This window comes from Haematobia irritans, chromosome 4 (assembly GCF_050003625.1).
Source record: "Haematobia irritans isolate KBUSLIRL chromosome 4, ASM5000362v1, whole genome shotgun sequence".
NCBI lineage: Eukaryota > Metazoa > Arthropoda > Insecta > Diptera > Muscidae > Haematobia > Haematobia irritans.
Window position 1 is genome coordinate 76718119 of NC_134400.1, and position 20023 is coordinate 76738141.

At 33.6% G+C, this 20023-nt stretch overlaps 1 protein-coding gene across 1 annotated transcript in view; it reads right to left on the reverse strand.

Moving 5' to 3' along the window:
• The window catches only part of ICA69 (islet cell autoantigen 1-like protein), a 93918-nt gene that overhangs the window by 45931 nt on the left and 27964 nt on the right, over positions 1 to 20023 (reverse strand). The window contains exon 2 of the mRNA XM_075304189.1: positions 19550 to 19789. Within this exon, the coding sequence (XP_075160304.1) occupies positions 19550 to 19789 (240 nt within the window). The remainder of the gene's footprint in view (positions 1 to 19549; positions 19790 to 20023) is intronic.

Here is a 20023-nt window from a genome sequence, read left to right on the forward strand (position 1 = left end):
ATGCTCTCAATAGTTCTCTCCCCACTTGTGATACTGTTTCATTATTCTGGTGACCAGTGATGGAACTTTCGGTATAATTGTATCATTGGGGTACAATTAAGAGCACACTATAAACCTTGATATTTCATGATAAAACTTTATTTTTTTGTTCTACTATCCTTCATAAACCCAGCAAAAAAATTGGAAGTTGTTCCACAATCATTTCTTTCAAAGCCCATCCCAGAATCCCCCATCGAGTTTTTCCAACTTCCGATGCAGTTCTTTTGGACAAGTCCACAAACATTTCTTCTAAAGAGCATCGTGGGATCCCCCAATGATTTTTTTCCACTTCCGATGTAGTCCTTTTGGACAAGTACACAAACATTTCTTCTAAAGCGCATCTTGGGATCCCCCAATGATTTTTTTCTACTTCCGATGCTGTCCTTTTGGACAAGTATTTGAAAGAAAGCAATCAGGCTATTTTAAGTGCAAATTTTGGACAATTAAAGTTTACAAAATAGTAGAAAACTAATAAAAAAAATAGAAAATTAATAAAAAGTAAAAAAATAATAATAAAAAAATAAATTCTATCCCCGCTGGGATTTGAACCTGTGCCGTTTGACTTGTTTGCTTCCATGGAAGTTCTTTTGAGAAGGTTTTGCAAATTACGAGAATTTTTAATTTTTTTTTGTTGATTTTTAATGTAAAAAATATATTTATACGAAAATATATGCCGAAAATAAAAAATAAAAACGATTTTAGAAAAATATTTGATCAAAAAATTGCTGCTGGTGAGATTTGAACCTGCGTTTCTTATTTTTTCGTTCATACTAATAAAGAACATCTCGAGAAGCGATTAGATTGTTATTCCTTGGTGTCGTATTACGATCATACTAATAAAGAACATCTCGAGAAGCAGTTATAATGTTATTCCTTGGTGTCGTATTACGATCATATCACAAACATTTGAATTGACCTTTCGACGCTTTATGTTCAATGGCGTTTGTGGGTGAGTGTGCTAAGGCGTTCTGTTATGGTGCCAGCAAACCCAGGTTCAACCCCTGGTCGGATCGAAAAAGTTTTTCAATTTGTAAAAATTAGATAATAGGAAAATAATTGATAATAAAATTGGTTGAAAAAAAAAATTTTTTTCGCTTTTTAAGTTTCTTCATTCAAATTAACTTCCAGGGCACAACTTCTAAAGCAATGCAAAGGATCCAAAAAGGGAGTACTTCCGTCCTATGACAAGCCCATGTAAAATTCATTTGAGATGATCCAAGTTTGCACTACTTCCGGATCACAGATTGGGGATCCAAACTACTTTTTTGGAAGCTCTTTTTTTTGCTGGGTGATTATAGAAGCCATCGTCTTTTCAGAAATGTCGCTCGAAAGGTTTATCCGTTTATCTGATACTATCGTCGAGTTTGAGGCCAACCTCAACGACAAAAGAACTGTCCTATCCTCTTCCTATATCATTGAGACGTACAAAGAGGAGGTTCGAAATCTGTGGGAGAGACTACGGCCTGTATATGAACAATGCCTTTGTGATATTGAGGAAGAGGTCGATGAGAGCGGTCATGGTAACAAGGATGGTAAAGGCGAGTCCAAGGGCGATGGAAAGCCTTCCGGTATTGAGGTCGTGAAGTCTAAATACAAAAGAGCATTTGCGACATATTGCCGATGTATTGATCGGCTTGGGGTTCTACTGATGTGTGTTTCTCCCTTATGTCCTCAACCGATCTCGAGTCAACCCCAAGGTATTAAACTGCCTCCTTGTGATATCACAGTTTTTAGTGGGCATTATGCCTCCTGGCCCACATTTCGGGACATGTTTATGGCAGTCTGTTCGAATAATCCCAGACTCAGCGCTGTCGAGAAATTGTTCCATTTGAATCCGAAGACAAAGGGTGAGCCTAATGAAATTGTCAAAAGGTTTCCTCTGACTCATGAGAACTTTCTCTTAGCATGGGAAAGCCTTTGTACCCGGTATGAGAACAAAAGGGTTCTCATTAATACCCAATTGAAGGCCTTGTTCTGCATCCCTACGATTCAAATTGAATCGGGGAATTCCCTCAAATCTCTTCAAAGGGACATTAATGCTTTTATATCCATGCTCAGGGTCTATGGCATTGATGTTGACAGTTGGGATCCCCTATTCGTTTATGTTTGTAGCAGTCGACTTCCCGATGTCACTCCTACGTTGTGGGAACAGACCTTGGATGACAAGTCCATAATTCCAAAGTGGTCATCCTTGGATTCATTCTTGACGAACCGTCACCGAACACTTGAGTCTGTATCGGAAATACGACGAAAGGCTCCAAGTCAGACAGGGACTGCTATTAGACACACTTCGAACAAGGAATCAGATTCTAAGTCAAGTCAGAGGGGCTTAAAGGCATTTCAGAATAAAATATCTGATCGTCTATGCTCCAATGAGGGTCATGCCATTCGGGAATGTCCAAAATTTATGGAAATGTCCATAAACCAAAAGTTGAGTGTGGTTAAGAAATTTGGATGTGCCTCAATTGCTTTTCTAAGGTACATTCAGTTAAAAATTGCAAAAGCAAATTTTCATGTCGCAGGTGCAACAGGCGCCATAATACTTTGCTTCACAGGGAGCAAGAGTCCGCTACCCAAAACCAATCAACGGGCAATGTTGCTTCAATTTCAAGCTCCACTGTACCTGCTGTTGCTTCCACTTTTCTCGGTGTACAGTCCACTAACGCTGGAAGCAGCTCCCTGAGAACATTCTTTACACGTCATTCCGATAATGTTCTCTTGGGTACAGCAGTTGTAGAGGTACGTCACAATGGTTTGGCGTACATGGCGAGGGCCTTAATCGATTCCAGCTCTGAGGGCACTTTTATTTCAGAACGGTTATTCAATAAACTTAAGCTGCCATATAGGCGCATAAGTGCGGACATTTCTGGTTTAAATGAAACTATTTCTGCATCCGTTCACAAAAAGTGTTCCATAGTCCTTGGGTCAATCGTTTGTAATGACTTTGAGATTTCTACCTCCTCTCTTGTGGCCCCTCATCTGTCTGGTAACCTTCCATCGAGAACAGTAAATACGGGTTTACTTAACGATATTCCAGACATTCCTTTGGCGGACCCTCGATTCTTCCAAAGCTCAAAAATTGACATTCTCATTGGAGCCGATATTCTTCCATCCATAATGTTATCTGGTGTGAGACAACGTATTTGTGGGTCATTATTGGCTCAGAAAACCGTGTTCGGTTGGGTTCTGACGGGGCCTATACATGAATCGGGTTTAACAGATCCCAAGCCAAATGCAACAATGCCAAAGGTTGTTTCTTACTTTTGTGGAATTTCGGTGGACAGGACCATTGCGAAATTTCGGGAAGTAGAAAGTCTTCCAAGGAAGACGTTTTTATCTCCCTCTGATCAATTTTGCGAACGGCTTTATGTTACAACGACGACCAGAAGCAAGGATGGAAGATATATTGTACACCTTCCCTTCAAGAAAGAATTCCATACGGACATGTCCATTGGTAATTCCAGAAATAATGCTATGGCCCAATTTATCAAAAATGAGGCCCTCATCCTTCGAACTCCAGAATTCAAACTTGAGTATGATGAAGTAATAGGAGAATACATAAGATTGAATCATATGTCGGAGGTACGTCCACCGGAGGTGTCAGATCATCCGAACGACTATTATCTTCCGCACCACGCAGTGGTCATACCCGAAAGCACCACGACTAAAGTTAGGGTAGTATTCATCAAGTGGAATAAGTCTAAACGAAGTTTTGCATACGGGCCCGGCGCTTCAAAAGGACCTCATTGTGCTGATCCTAATGTGGCGATTTTATAGATATGTCCTAAATGGGGACATCACGAAGATGTATCGTCAAATTTTAATGACCCCTGAACACCGACGTTTTCAAAGATTACTATATCGTGGTCATCCAAATGAGCCAATCCGGGACTACCAATTGGACACCGTCACCTTTGGTGTTAATTGCGCCCCCTTTCTGGCCATTTGATGATGCGCTAGCTGGTGCCCACACTATTTCCAATGTCATCGAGTCTAGGAATCAATTGATTCTTGCCCTTGATTCAGCAGGATTTTCGATGAGAAAATGGACATCGAATTCCAAGCAAATACTTTCCGATCTTCCAAGCCATCACTTGCTTTCAGCAGATTTCTTGGAATTCGATGACCGCAGCACCGCTAAGACCCTTGGCATTCGCTGGAACGCATCACCCGATTCGTTTTATTTTTCCGTTGCTCCACTGTCCAATGAGGGGATCTATACGAAAAGGGCAATCCTTTCTGAGATATCGAGACTTTTCCCGCAGGATGGTTAGCTCCCGGTATTGTAATAGCCAAGCTGATAATGCAAACCATTTGGACAGAAGGCACCGAATGGGATGAGGAAATTTCGTATCATTCTTTGTCCAGTTGGAAAGCATTCCATTCCGAGATGGTTTGGATATACTCCAAACTGTGAGGTTCATTTCACGGGTTTTGTGATGCCTCAAAGAAGGCATATGCAGCAGTCCTGTATGTTCGCATAAAGAATATGGAATCGATATCTGTCCACTTACTTAGCTCTAAGACGAAAGTGGCACCCCTGAAAACCCTTTCTATTCCTAGATTGGAGCTTTGTGGTGCGACTTTACTGGGTGACATGATAGACCATTTAATTCCACAATTACAAATTCCCAATTACACCATTTTCTGCTGGACAGATTCCACCATCGTTCTCTCCTGGTTAGCTAAGCCTCCTAGTTTTTGGTCTACGTTTGTTGCTAACAGGGTATCTCAAATTATTGAAGTTGTGAGTCCTTGTCGGTGGTATCATGTCAGGTCAGAATTCAACCCTGCTCACCTAGCCAGCCGCGGTGTTTACCCTAATGATCTCAAGGACGACCAATTATGGTGGTGTGGTCCACAATGGCTTGTTGATTCTTCTTATCCTTGCCAGGAAAGTACAAGCACGAGTCTGGAGACGTTAGAATTGGAAAGAAAACCCGTAAAGGTAAACTTCTCTTATTTTAGAAAATTTGAGGATGTACTTGAAAGGTTCTCTGACTTTCCGCGGGCATATGTCTATAGATTCCTTTACGCCACCCATCCGAAGTTTCGGTCGTGTTTTCAGAGGGACTCGACTAGTGTATCTTCGTCCGAGATAGTAATGGTCCAGGATCGTTTAATCTCTATGACCCAAAAGGCACATTTCCCGGAGGAGTACTTAGCTCTTTCCACTAAGAAACTCATTTCTTCTACAAGCCCTATACTCAGCCTTAATCCATTTCTAGATGCAGAAGGCATCATGAGGATTTGCGGGAGGCTGACGTCGCCATCTGCTCTCTCCTATAATGAAAGACATCCGGTTATACTTCCGTATAATTGCCAATTTTCTTAGGTTGCTACGGTCGCGATTTTGGATAATCAAGGCAAAGAATTTAATTAAAACAACAATAAACAATTGTAAATTATGTGTCCTTTACAAGAAGCACTGTCGAACACAAATTATGTCCGCTTTACCACCAGAAAGGTGCGAATTATCCAGACCCTTTACCCATACAGGTCTGGACTTCACTGGGCCTTTCGATATAAAAAGTTATTCCGGTAGATGCTGTCGCATTACCAAAGGCTATGTCTGCCTATTTATACGTTTCGCTACCAAAGCTATCCATTTGGAGGCCACCTCCGACTTATCGACAAGCACATTCCTAGCTGCTTTTAACCGATTCGTTTCACGAATCTCCATTTCGACAACGGCACAAAATTCGTTGGTGCGTCCAAAACCCTAGCCAAAACTTTTATTGAGACTTCACACCAAGCTATCGAATCCAATTATGCCCTTCAAAACATATCCTGGCATTTTATCCCACCAGGCGCTCCACATATGGGTGGGCTTTGGGAGGCTGGGGTAAAAAGTTTTAAGTCGCATTTTCGTAAGGCGGCGGGAAATCTAAAACATACATTCGAAGAATTCCAAACCCTACTGGCAAAGATTGAAGCTTGTTTAAACTCCCTACCACTGTGTCCTCTATCCCAAGAACCATCTGATTTAGCGGCATTGACTCCGGGACATTTTCTGGTTGGAGCGCCCCTTCGAAGTCCGCTCGATCCAAATATGAAAGAAACTTCAATCGCTCTTGTCAATCGTTGGCAACGACTGAACGTAGTCCACCAGCAGTTTTGTATTCGTTGGAAAGACGAATACCTGAAGGAACTTCATAAGCGACATAAGTGGAAGAATCTCACCGAGAATATTAAAGAGAATGCCTTGGTTGTAATTCGGGAAGAAAACTTACCTCCAAACTGCTGGCGATTAGGTAGAGTTTCTAAAGTACTCCCGGGTTCATATGGCCTAGTGCGTGTTGTTGAAATTATCACCGAAAAGGGAACGACAACGAGACCCATCACTAAATTGGTTTTACTTCCACGTGACTCCTCCTTCTAGTACATCCTCCGAATAACTCGATTACCCGATACCATGTCCAAAGTTCTACATGAAACTCCGTTCTTTCCTAGCAAAATGGGTTCCGTTAAAACGTCAACATCCAAAACCTACAATCAAACCAAGACGTATGCTTGCAGGTTGTGTAGAATCCAACACCCTCTCCGTAAATGCAAACGATTCCTTAAATTGAGCGCAACGAAACGTCTTCAATTGGTGAACAAATATGGTTATTGCAAGAATTGCCTTGCACATTCTCACTCACAAGGAACTTGCTTCACGACCTCTGGGTGCATACACGGATGAAAAATACTGTTTTTCATATGTTTGGCTATAAACATTATATGTTTGGAACACAAATTTTTAAACACAATATTTTTGAGTGCAAGCATATAATGTTCATAAACTAGCATAACATGTTTGGGACATATATGTTAATATGTTAGAACATATTATGTTTGGGACATAAAATGTTTGTAAATATAATATGCTTGGATGCAAACATATATTAATTTAGAAATAGCCTATAAACATATATGTGTTTAGTAGCTTGGAGCGCTATTTAACAGGGAGCGATATTGAATTAAGTTGGTGGTTGTTGCTTGTTATTACAAAATTAACATTTTATTTTTCCTTGGTCAATTGATCAGCTACTTCTTTGATCCTTACAAACTGTGTGGTCCGCTGTTCGAATCCCCATCCGGCAAAAGGTAAAATTAAAATAAAAAAATCATACAATTGAATAATTTCTTCTACAATGTTTGTATTACAGAAAAAGGTGCTAAGAACTAAAAAATCTCGTGGAAGTGAGAAAGATGTGGGGGAATATACAATTGGGCAGAAACAAAATTTTGAGCATTCAGGTCGAAAACCTATGTTGTTAGCACCTATATTACCTGTTTATTTTCATAATTCATTATGATTGTAAATATATAAATAAATAAATAAAATTTTGAGCACAATATTGTTTGGGAGAATTTTTTTAAGCATATAATATTTTTGGGTGCAAAATGCTTCCAAACATATTATATGTTCACATAATAACATATTGTTTTTTGGAAGACAACATTATTGAATTTGGATGCAAAAATACAAAATGTTTGGAACTTAGAGTACCCAGACATATATTGTTTAGACTAATATGCTTTCAAACATATTATATATTGGAAGAGATCAAACATATAAATGTTTGGGCAATACCCAAAAATGTAAATGCTTGAAGCAAAATATGTTTGGGAGTATATGTTACAGAAGCGATTTTTTGTTGTGCTCAAAATTTTATTTATTTATTTATATATTTACAATCATAATGAATTATGAAAATAAACAGGTAATATAGGTGCTAACAACAAAGGTTTTCTACCTGCATGCTCAAAATTTTGTTTCTGCCCAATTGTATATTCCCCGACATCTTTCTCACTTCCACGAGATTTTTTAGTTCTTAGCACCTTTTTCTGTAATACAAACATTGTAGAAGAAATTATTCAATTTTATGATTTTTTTTATTTTAATTTTACCTTTTGCCGGACGGGGATTCGAACAGCGGACCACACAGTTTGTAAGGATCAAAGAAGTAGCTGATCAATTGCCCAAGGAAAAATAAAATGTTAATTTTGTAATAACAAGCAACAACCACCAACTTAATTCAATATCGCTCCCTGTTAAATAGCGCTCCAAGCTACTAAACACATATATGTTTATAGGCTATTTCTAAATTAATAAATGTTTGCATTCAAGCATATTATATTTACAAACATTTTATATCCCAAACATAATATGTTCTAACATATTAACATATATGTCCCAAACATGTTATGCTAGTTTATGAACATTATATGCTTGCACTCAAAAATATTGTGTTTAAAAATTTGTGTTCCAAACATATAATGTTTATAGCCAAACATATGAAAAACAGTCTTTTTCAACCGTGTAAAAGCAAACTTGGACAAATTTCAAATGCAAACTTACTTATCCATAAGTTTAATATCTTATTTAAAATTGAATTTCTTATATATACTGAATTATGTGATATGAGTACCATCAAATTGGCTATTTCCGCAACTAGCTGAGACCTTCTGTCTCATTCAACTTTCGATTTTACACTGGTAAGAACTATCAGCGAAAATAAATCCAAATCTTCCAAAGCAATCTTAACCCTGGTGTTTCTTTTCTTTTATATTTTTTCCTAATTGTTCACTGGGAACAACCTGCGCTGGGAATCTTTTGGAGTAACAAAGCCGATAGTCATATGTGTCTGCCTGCTTTGTCGATCGATCGATTGCGATTTTCACACGTCAACACTAATATTTCATTGAAAACAGACAATGAAATATCGGAAACAGTAGAATATCTGGTCAAGCTTATACAAGGGGCATCATGTAATGCAACTCCTCAAATAATTTGCAAAATGTATACAAACACCCCTAGGAAAGTTCAAATCAAGCTTGCAGAGAAACGAGAAGTAAAAAAGAATGACAAAGAACGAAATCTCCTGAAGATAAGAAAAGGCTAACTAAAGCAACAAGGGAGCTTCGAAACCTCTTACAAAATATTCAAAATGGAAATTTTGAAAGAGATATGCAAAACTTAGGGCCAAATACTTTTATCACCAAAAAATCGTTTGTTGTAAAGTTTGTATTTTTTTGTATTTTTTTTGAACCAACAACACAGTCCATTACGTTTATATCAAGCACTGTTCTTTTCTGACTTTAAGTCTTTAATAAGGCACATTTTACAGTTCATACACCCAGAAAAAAGTGCCTTCGAAACTAAAGGAAAAAATGTTCATCAATTTAGTTTAGCCATTTTATTTCCATTCAGTTAAATTTTTGTGTAAAATAATAAAATTTACTTGTTTCAGTAAAAAAATCCTAAACTGAAAGCAGTTAGGAATAGTTCATTAACTAGAATAAGGCATGGCATTTTACTAATACTGTTTTCTTCGCTGGGTATAAGAATTTACTACTGAAAAAGAAAATTTTATTCACTGATAACAAAGCATTCGTAAAAATAAACAAAAACCGAACTAAAACCAAGTTTCCTCAAATTTAGTAAGATTTCTTATAAAATGATAATTCTGACTATATATATATATATATATATATATATATATATATATATATATATATATATATATATATATATATATATATATATATATATATATATATATATATATATATATATATATATATATATATATATATATATATATATATATATATATATATATATATATATATATATATATATATATATATATATATATATATATATATATATATATATATATATATATATATATATATATATATATATATATATATATATATATATATATATATATATATATATATATATATATATATATATATATATATATATATATATATATATATATATATATATATATATATATATATATATATATATATATATATATATATATATATATATTTTGAGCAACTGTAGCATTTGGTTTGCACCCACACGCTCACAAAAAATCGCTTCTGTAACATATACTCCCAAACATTTATATGTTTGATCTCTTCCAATATATAATATGTTTGAAAGCATATTGGTCTAAACAATATATGTTTGGGTAGTCTAAGTTCCAAACATTTTGTATTTTTGCATCCAAATTCAATAATGTTGTCTTCCAAAAAACAATATGTTATTATGTGAACATATAATATGTTTGGAAGCATTTTGCACCCAAAAATATTATATGCTTAAAAAAAATTCTCCCAAACAATATTGTGCTCAAAATTTTATTTATTTATTTATATATTTACAATCATAATGAATTATGAAAATAAACAGGTAATATAGGTGCTAACAACATAGGTTTTCGACCTGAATGCTCAAAATTTTGTTTCTGCCCAATTGTATATTCCCCCACATCTTTCTCACTTCCACGAGATTTTTTAGTTCTTAGCACCTTTTTCTGTAATACAAACATTGTAGAAGAAATTATTCAATTGTATGATTTTTTTTATTTTAATTTTACCTTTTGCCGGACGGGGATTCGAACAGCGGACCACACAGTTTGTAAGGATCAAAGAAGTTGCTGATCAATTGCCCAAGGAAAAATAAAATGTTAATTTTGTAATAACAAGCAACAACCACCAACTTAATTCAATATCGCTGCCTGTTAAATAGCGCTCCAAGCTACTAAACACATATATGTTTATAGGCTATTTCTAAATTAATATATGTTTGCATCCAAGCATATTATATTTACAAACATTTTATGTCCCAAACATAATATGTTCTAACATATTAACATATATGTCCCAAACATGTTATGCTAGTTTATGAACATTATATGCTTGCACTCAAAAATATTGTGTTTAAAAATTTGTGTTCCAAACATATAATGTTTATAGCCAAACATATAAAAAACAGTATTTTTCATCCGTGCAGCTGTGCTCCACACAGACTGGTTTTTTTCATTGCCCACAATTTTGCCTTGTAGGACGCTTCCCTTTTTTCCCCCATGGTATATATATATAGCAAGTGGTTTTTACTTTTGAATATCCTCTATCACCTTCATCAGGCATAAAAGAAATAGCCAACGATTGTATAGGTTCACCGATAATGTGTCTACAATGCTCAATTTGTTTTTTTTTTGTAATTGGTTTAGAGCCGTTAAAACAAAAAAAAATTTCGAAAAATTTCATGTTTTCGCTCCATTAAGGATTTTTATCCAATTTAAATCCGTTTTTACTAAAAATTGCTACCTGTCTAATTCAGATAGTGCACCGTCGTTTTTCATATGATATTCCCCACTTCATTCTCATGTAAATCGGGGTAAAATTTGGCTTCTGTGGTCATATGTGTACAAGTCGGACTAAAGATATACATAGGAGATATATCTACATCTGAACCGATTTAAACCAAATTTGATATGCATAGTAAGAATGTTAAGTCTACACCTTGTGCAAAATTTCACGTAAATCGGAGTAAAATTTAAGCTTCTCTGGCCATATCTGTATAAATGGGGCGAAAGATATATATGTGGGAGCTATATCTAAATCTGAAAGATATATATGTGGGAGCTATATCTAACTCTGAACCGATTTCAATAATGTCGAACAGATAATGTTCAAAAACAACAATATTTTTTCTGTAGCGAATATCAAAATGCAAAACAAACATAAAAAAAAACGGTTATGAAGTTAAAAATAAGCTAGGGTTAAATTAGTGAGAAAAATTTTCGTTTTTTAAAAATTGGTTTATAAAAAAAGAAAATACCAGCAGTATAACAACCCCTTCGTTCGACTTCATTTTGGAATCTTCAATTATCAGGTAATATTCAGTGACGCTAACCTTTTGTGAAAAAATTGGTTTAGGATTTTTTTGTTTATATTTGTAGGTATTGAAATTGTAAAAGGTGGACCAAATTGCTAGGCAGCAACTTTTTCAAAGTGAAAGGTACTAGAAGAAGAAAAAAATGTGTTTTAATATTTCAAGGCCAGTCGATGCTGTTGATTCTAAATAAATATATTTAATATATTAATAAAACAAGTCTTTTATTGAAGAAAAAATTGCGTATATAAATACATAAAATTGTATTTAAAAACGAAGGTAAGCAATTCTAAATTTGAAGTAAAAGGTTTACCACAAATATGTAAGATTTGTCAAAATGAATGAAAAAAGTTCAATAAAATCATTCCATATATGAATTCAATTCAGTTAAATTTTTTCATTCTGTAGTATAGTGGTACATAAATATAGGAAAATGTTAACTAATATATGAAATACATTCTACCTAATTTCTACGAAAATCACATCGTTCAAACAAATAAAAATGTCTTTGGCGCTATACGAAGTTCAACTTTCTTCACAATGAGTTCATTTTAACTTAAAGAAAGGGTCACTTTTTTCTGGGTGTAGTAAAAATTTAATATAGTAGTATGTAATGTTGAACATATTTTCGGAATCTTCCGAACATATCTATAAATATATGTAAAAAAACAAAAAAACTTTTTGGTGGAAGCAGAGATCGAACCCACGATCCTTGGTATGCAAGGCGGACGTAGCTACCACTGATCCACGGTGCCCAACTAAATGTAGGTTTCTGTTAAATAAAGTTTGTTTAATCGGCTCGTGGACGCCGCAAGCTATGCTATATAAATATAACTTATATGGATAATTGTCTATTGATGACAAAAAAAACAACATAGCTCAGTGGATAGTGTGTTGGCTTACCAATTGCTTGGTCCGCGGTTCAATTCTCCGTCCAGGCGAAAGGTAAAATTTAAAAAATTATAATATCGAATAATTTCTTCTACATTGTTTGTATTACACAAAAGGTTCTAAGAACTAAACAAAATGCAATTAGTCACAAAAGATTGTTTTTTTTTTGAGTTAGTCTTTATAAAATTGTTTTTACATCCTGGAAAAGAATAAACGTTTATCACAAAAAAGAATATACTTTTCTTCCAAATAAACTTCCTTACAGCGAAAAGCAAATGAGAAACGAACTTTGTTTGTCTAAAATTTCGTTTGGGAGGAAAGAAATACTTTTTTGTGTGTACTGACTATTCTCTTTGGAAAATAACAAAATCGTTACAAAGATACCCTAAACCACCCTATTAGGAAACCAAATAACTCTTGGACAAGAAACAATTTTGAAAAAGCAGTCACATTTGTAAACTATTTGAGTGAGGTTGTTACCCCAAATATAACCGACACATTGAAATGGAAAGTTGCACAGATAACTATGATTCAGAAGCCTGGTAAACCCGCTGACCAAGTGATATCGTACCATCCTATTAGTCTTTTGCCAATTTTTTTCAAAGTGCTCGAAATACTCTTTCTACAGCGACCAATGCCAATCGTCTCCCAACTAAATCTAATTCCAAACCATCAGTTCGGATTTAGAAAGAAACATGGTACAATTGAGCAAATTCACAGACTAGTTGAGACAATTAACAATGCATTCGAGTCTAAAATGTTTTGTATAGCTCGATATATCCTAAGCATTTGATAAAGTCTGACACGAAGGTCTTCTTTAAAAGATCAAGAAAATGCTACCAATATATTACTACATATATATTTAGATCATCCGATATCAACAAGCTGGTGAAATGAGCCCCATTAAAGATATTCGAGCCGGCGTACCTCAAGGCAGTGTACTCGGTCCCCTACTCTATCTTTTATTCACATTGGACCTTCCGAAATCCTCGAAAGCTATTATTAGAACATTTGCTGATAATACAGCGATACTGGCTGTGGACAAAAATGCAGGCAATACTCTCCAGGACTATTTGAATACATTATCCATATGGCTCAGCAAATGGCGTATAAAACCAAATGAATCTAAATCAACTCAGGTAACATTTACTTTAAAACAAAAAATATGCCCACCTGTATACCTAAACCAAATACAGATACCTCAACGAAATGAATATACTCCAAGTACTCCAAAACTGAAAAAAACATATAGAGACTAAAAGAAAAGCTATTGATATCCAATTCAATAAAATGAAATACCTAATTGGTTACCGATCTAAGTTTTCATTGAAAAATAAGATTCTTATCTACAAATGCATAATAAAACCTGTGTGGACTTACGGCATTCAATTATGGGGAAATGCTTCAAATACAAATATAAAAGTGCTGCAACAGTTTCGAAGTATAAAGAACAATAACAAATGCTCCCACCTACACTGTTAGAAAAATATGTTTTTCATATGTTCCGATATAAACAAAATGTGTTTCGCGCACAATTTTAAAACACAATATATTTAAGTGCAAACATATAATGTTCCTAAACTAACAATAAATGTTTGGGACATCTATATTAATATGTTAGAATATATTATGTTTGGGGCATGAATGTTTCATAAAAATCATATGTGTGAATGCAAACATATATAAATTTACAAATTTCAATTAAACATACATATGTTGTGATATTTTATTCAAAGCGACAGAGAGAGTATAGAGAAAGAAATAGATATGGAAACCGGGAGAGTTGACGAAAGATATCAACATAACACAGTGAAAGAATAAAAAGAGAACAATTTCTGTGAAACCGCTTGTATGTTGTTTTGGAAAACTGTTTTATGATAAGGCCAAAAATTTGATATGCTTAAGTCTAAATATTATTTAATTTGAATAAAGAGAATAGACATTCGGAACCAAGAGAATAGACATTTGAAAAACAAACAGCATATGTTTTCGCCTTGAGAGCAGCATTTTATGTATGTGTGGACATGTGTTTTGTTTATCATTTTGGCATTATAGACACAATTTTTTTCTTGGTTCGTTAAAATAAATCAGGGGTCTTCATAAAAATAACGTAAGGGCACTATACTCTTTTTAGAGTTGGGACAGTAAAATGAAATAAGGAGGAAATAGTGAAAAATTACACAGTAAAATGTATAAAAACAAAGTTTAGTTCCTCTTTATTAATAAGTAGTCCACGAGGAGTTGACGGACACCATCAAATATAAAAGCGGGCATTAAGTTCGAGTTTTGCAGCTAAAACAATTTAAAAAGTTTATTTTCTTTAAAATTAATTATTAAAGGAAAATAAAAGGCATTTTAGAGCGATGGTGTTAAATGCTAGTAAAAAACTGTTCACGCCAGTTTTTTGTTACAAAATTATTATTTTTGCAAAAAGAAAAAAAAATAATATTTTATCCAAAAATCAGTCAATTTCGTTTATATCAAGCACTGTTATTGACTATAAATCTTTAATAACCCACATTTCGAAGTTTCATTATAAAAATTTAAGTATAAATACAAATGTTATTTTTTGGGCTTAAAATGCTTCCAAACATATAATATGTTCACATAAAACAAACATATTAATGTTTCGGCAGTATCCCATAATATATGTGCTTCCTGCAAAATATGTTTGGAACATATGTTAAAGAAGCAATTTTTTTTGAGGGTGTACACGGATGAAAAAGACTGTTTTTCATATGTTTGGCTATAAACATTATATGTTTGGAACACAAATTTTTAAACACAATATTTTTGAGTGCAAGCATATAATGTTCATAAACTAGCATAACATGTTTGGGACATATATGTTAATATGTTAGAACATATTATGTTTGGGACATAAAATGTTTGTAAATATAATATGCTTGGATGCAAACATATATTAATTTAGAAATAGCCTATAAACATATATGTGTTTAGTAGCTTGGAGCGCTATTTAACAGGCAGCGATATTGAATTAAGTTGGTGGTTGTTGCTTGTTATTACAAAATTAACATTTTATTTTTCCTTGGGCAATTGATCAGCAACTTCTTTGATCCTTACAAACTGTGTGGTCCGCTGTTCGAATCCCCGTCCGGCAAAAGGTAAAATTAAAATAAAAAAATCATACAATTGAATAATTTCTTCTACAATGTTTGTATTACAGAAAAAGGTGCTAAGAACTAAAAAATCTCGTGGAAGTGAGAAAGATGTGGGGGAATATACAATTGGGCAGAAACAAAATTTTGAGCATTCAGGTCGAAAACCTATGTTGTTAGCACCTATATTACCTGTTTATTTTCATAATTCATTATGATTGTAAATATATAAATAAATAAATAAAATTTTGAGCACAATATTGTTTGGGAGAATTTTTTTTAAGCATATAATATTTTTGGGTGCAAAATGCTTCCAAACATATTTTATGTTCACATAATAACATATTGTTTTTTGGAAGACAACATTATTGAATTTGGATGCAAAAATACAAAATGTTTGGAACTTAGACTACCCAAACATATATTGTTTAGACCAATATGCTTTCAAACATATTATATATTGGAAGAGATCAAACATATAAATGTTTGGGCAATACCCAAAAATGTATATGCTTGAAGCAAAATATGTTTGGGAGTATATGTTACAGAATCGATTTTTTGTGAGCGTGTACATAACCAATCAACGCCTCCATGAAGAATTGAATATAAAGACAGTAAAAGAAGAAATTGTATCGCAACTTTTATCCTAAACCCTCCAAAAAATCGCTTCTTTAACATACGTTCCAAACGCATTTTGCAGGAAGCACATATATTATTGGATACTGCCGAAACATTAATATGTTTGTTTTATGTGAACATATTATATGTTTGGAAGCATTTTGAGCCCAAAAATATTATATGCTTGGAAGAATTTTTCCCAAAGACGATTGTGGTCATTCCCTAACATACTCGTAATTTTCACTTCCACGAAATATTTTAGTTCTTGGCACCTTTTTCTGTAATACAAATAATGTTGAAGAAATTATTCACTTTTATAAATTTTTTAAATTTTACCTTTCGCCTGCACGGAGAATCGAACTGAGGACCGAGTTTGTAAGCCAACACACTATCCACTGGGCTACGTAGCTGTTATAGTCACCAGTAGATAATTATCGTTATAAGTTACATTTATATAGCATAGTTTGCAGCGCCCACGAGCCCATGCAAACATCACATTAGTTAACAGAAACATACATTTGTTTGCCACGTGGAGCAGTGGTTAGCATGTCTGCCTTGCGTGCAAAGGGTCGTGGGTTCAATCCCTGCTCCGACCGAACACTTTTTTGTTTTTAGTTTGCACATTTATATTTATACTATATTAAATTTTTATAATGAAATTTCAAAATGTGGGTTATTAAAGATTTATAGTCAGTACAGTGCTTAATATAAACGAAATTGACTGATTTTTGGAAAATATTATTTTTTATTGCAAAAATAACAATGTTGTAACAAAAAACTGTTTTTGGTACAAAACTTTAAAATTTGGAAGGAATTCAAAAACTCTAACAAAAGAAGAACGTGGAGTCGAGTAAAAACATACATAAATAATTTTATAATATAAACATAAATTTATTTAGGCGTCAACAGTTTTTTACTAGGATTTAACACCATCGCTCTAAAATTCCTTTTATTTTTCTTTAATAATTCATTTTAAAGAAAATAAACTTTTTAAATTGTTTTAACTGCAAAACTCGAAATTAATGCCCGCTTTTATATTTGAAGGTGTCCGTCAACTCCTCGTGGACTACTTATTAATAAAGAGGAACTAAACTTTGTTTTTATACATTTTACTGTGTAATTTTTCACTATTTCCTCCTTATTTCATTTTACTGTCCCAACTCTAAAAATAGTATAGTGCCCTTTCGTCATTTTTATGAAGACCCCTGATTTCTTTTAACGAACCAAGAAAAAAATTGTGACCATAATGCCAAAATGATAAATAAAACACATGTCCACACATACATAACATATGCTGTTTGTTTTTCAAATGTCTACTCTCTTGGTTCCGAATGTCCATACTCTTTATTCAAATTAAATAATATTTAGACTTAAGCATATCAAATTTTTGACCTTATCATAAAACAGTTTTTCGAAACAACATACAAGCGGTTTCACAGAAATTGTTCTCTTTTGATTCTTTTGCTGTGTTATGTTGATATCTTTCGTCAACTCTCCCGGTTTCCATCTCTATTTCTTTCCCTATACTCTCTCTGTCGCTTTGAATAAAATATCACAACATATGTATGTTTAGTCGAAATTTGTAAATTTATATATGTTTGCATTCACACATATGATTTTTATGAAACATTCATACCCCAAACATAATATATTCTAACATATTAACATAGATGTCCCAAACATTTAGTGTTAGTTTAGGAACATTACATGTTTGCACTTAAATATATTGTGTTTTAAAATTGTGCCCGAAACACATTTTTTTATATCGGAACATATGAAAAACATATTTTTCTAAGAGTGCAAATAATATCAAATATCAATGTAAGATAGATCGCATTAATAAAGAAGTACATAAAAAATTTGTTCCGTATAAAAAAAAATGAAAAATTAAAAAAAATTCAAATTAAAATTCCGTCGACTATTTGGTAAAACTTTCAATAGTTCAAGAGCTGTAGTCGAAAAACGGAAAAAATCGGCGATACTTTAGGCTGGAATAAGTGATTTACTGTTTGGAGTCAAAAAGTTGAATTTTGCGTCACAGTGTAACTGTCAAATGTAGGCTCTCTCCGGCTTTCTTTTGTTGGCTTTTTGGTGTGAACGACTTCCAGTAAAAATTTGTGATATGTAATTATCAAAAATTATCGGGTTCTCGAACAGAGCTATTGTGTCTCCCTTCAAACCCGTTGTCAGAGGGTTCTTTAGTATTAATATGTAAAACGGACCAAGGTCGAAATGGAATAGAGGACGAGTGGTAAAGCTATTTATGGGCAAGGATGATGTCGCAAAATCAGCAGAATGTTTGATTATAACCTCCTGATTGGAGTTTGCGGTCTTGGATGTTCAAGAGTGGTGAAGTGAATCATATGGAGTCTATTTACGGGGCGGAGATATTGCGAATGGTGTTTGGTGTTATCTTTATTCAGCAATTTTTTATTCTGCCATATTTATTCCCTTTCTTTGCTATTTATAATTGTTTTCATGTATGCGACCTGCCGACAAAAAACACTAACTTTAAGATCGTTTGTATAGAGCAATTTTAAGCTAACTACTATGCAATACACAAATTACATTAATACAAGTGTATACAACACTTCACCAACGTCAACCGATGCCGTCCGATTGTAGATAGCGTCGATATAAGTTGTTTTATAAATGTTGATATTACTATAGTTTCTCATAAACATCTATAAAACAACTTGTTTTTCAAATTTAGTTAATGTCATGCAAAAAATAAATAAAATAATAAAAATGCTTCGCATTTGGTAAAAATTAACTAAAATCACCTATCTCTGATCGAGTAGAATAAAGTTAAACCGGCTATAGAAATTTTAATTGACATTTATATATATTTTATACAGCAGGGAAGAGTAATTAGTTGTTTTTTATCTAGCACGTCTGGTAAAAAAATTGTTTGTATAATTAACCCTAGATAGCTTAACCTACTGAAAGTTACGTGTAAGATAAAATACGTCTGTGGGACGTATCATAGTTTATCATCATGTTTTATACTTACAAAGATTCTTTATACAAATCCTTATCATTTAAACACATTTTTGGATAAACTTTTATTTATTGTGTAACAAAAAAAATCAAATTTTCAGTGAGGAAGAACGAAAAACTAAAAATTGTATATGCCGCTCAGAAGTAGATAAGCTGTCTAGGGTTAATATGTGTAGGTGTAGTATGTACTCACTGCGAAAAACAACGCTTGGTCGTTGTCAAAAGAGGTATTGTTAGTAATATCTTCTTGAGCGCCTTCATGCTGTGTTAATTCCTTAAGTACACAGAAGTCGTATTTGGGCTTTTGATCAAGTGCCTTTGAAATAGTATTGAAGGTAGAACTAGTTTTTTGTGCAAATTGCTTTAATTCTGTCATATACGAAAGTAGCACATGGGAAAACATGTTACACCGTGCTGCGGCAAGGAGATCAATCTAAAATAAAAGCATTTATTAATATATTTTAAGAGCAGTGATCCAACTATTGTCATATTAGTTCATTCTTATTGTATCACCTAATGAAGTGTGTTTTATTTATTACTTTACTACATTCTTTTTAACATTGTGCTACTGTAAGCAAACAAGTAAAAATCCATTCGTCACAATTTTTCTGCGTTGGTCGGCTATTTGAGTGTTATGATATTCCTAAAAGAATCCTTAATCCTTGGT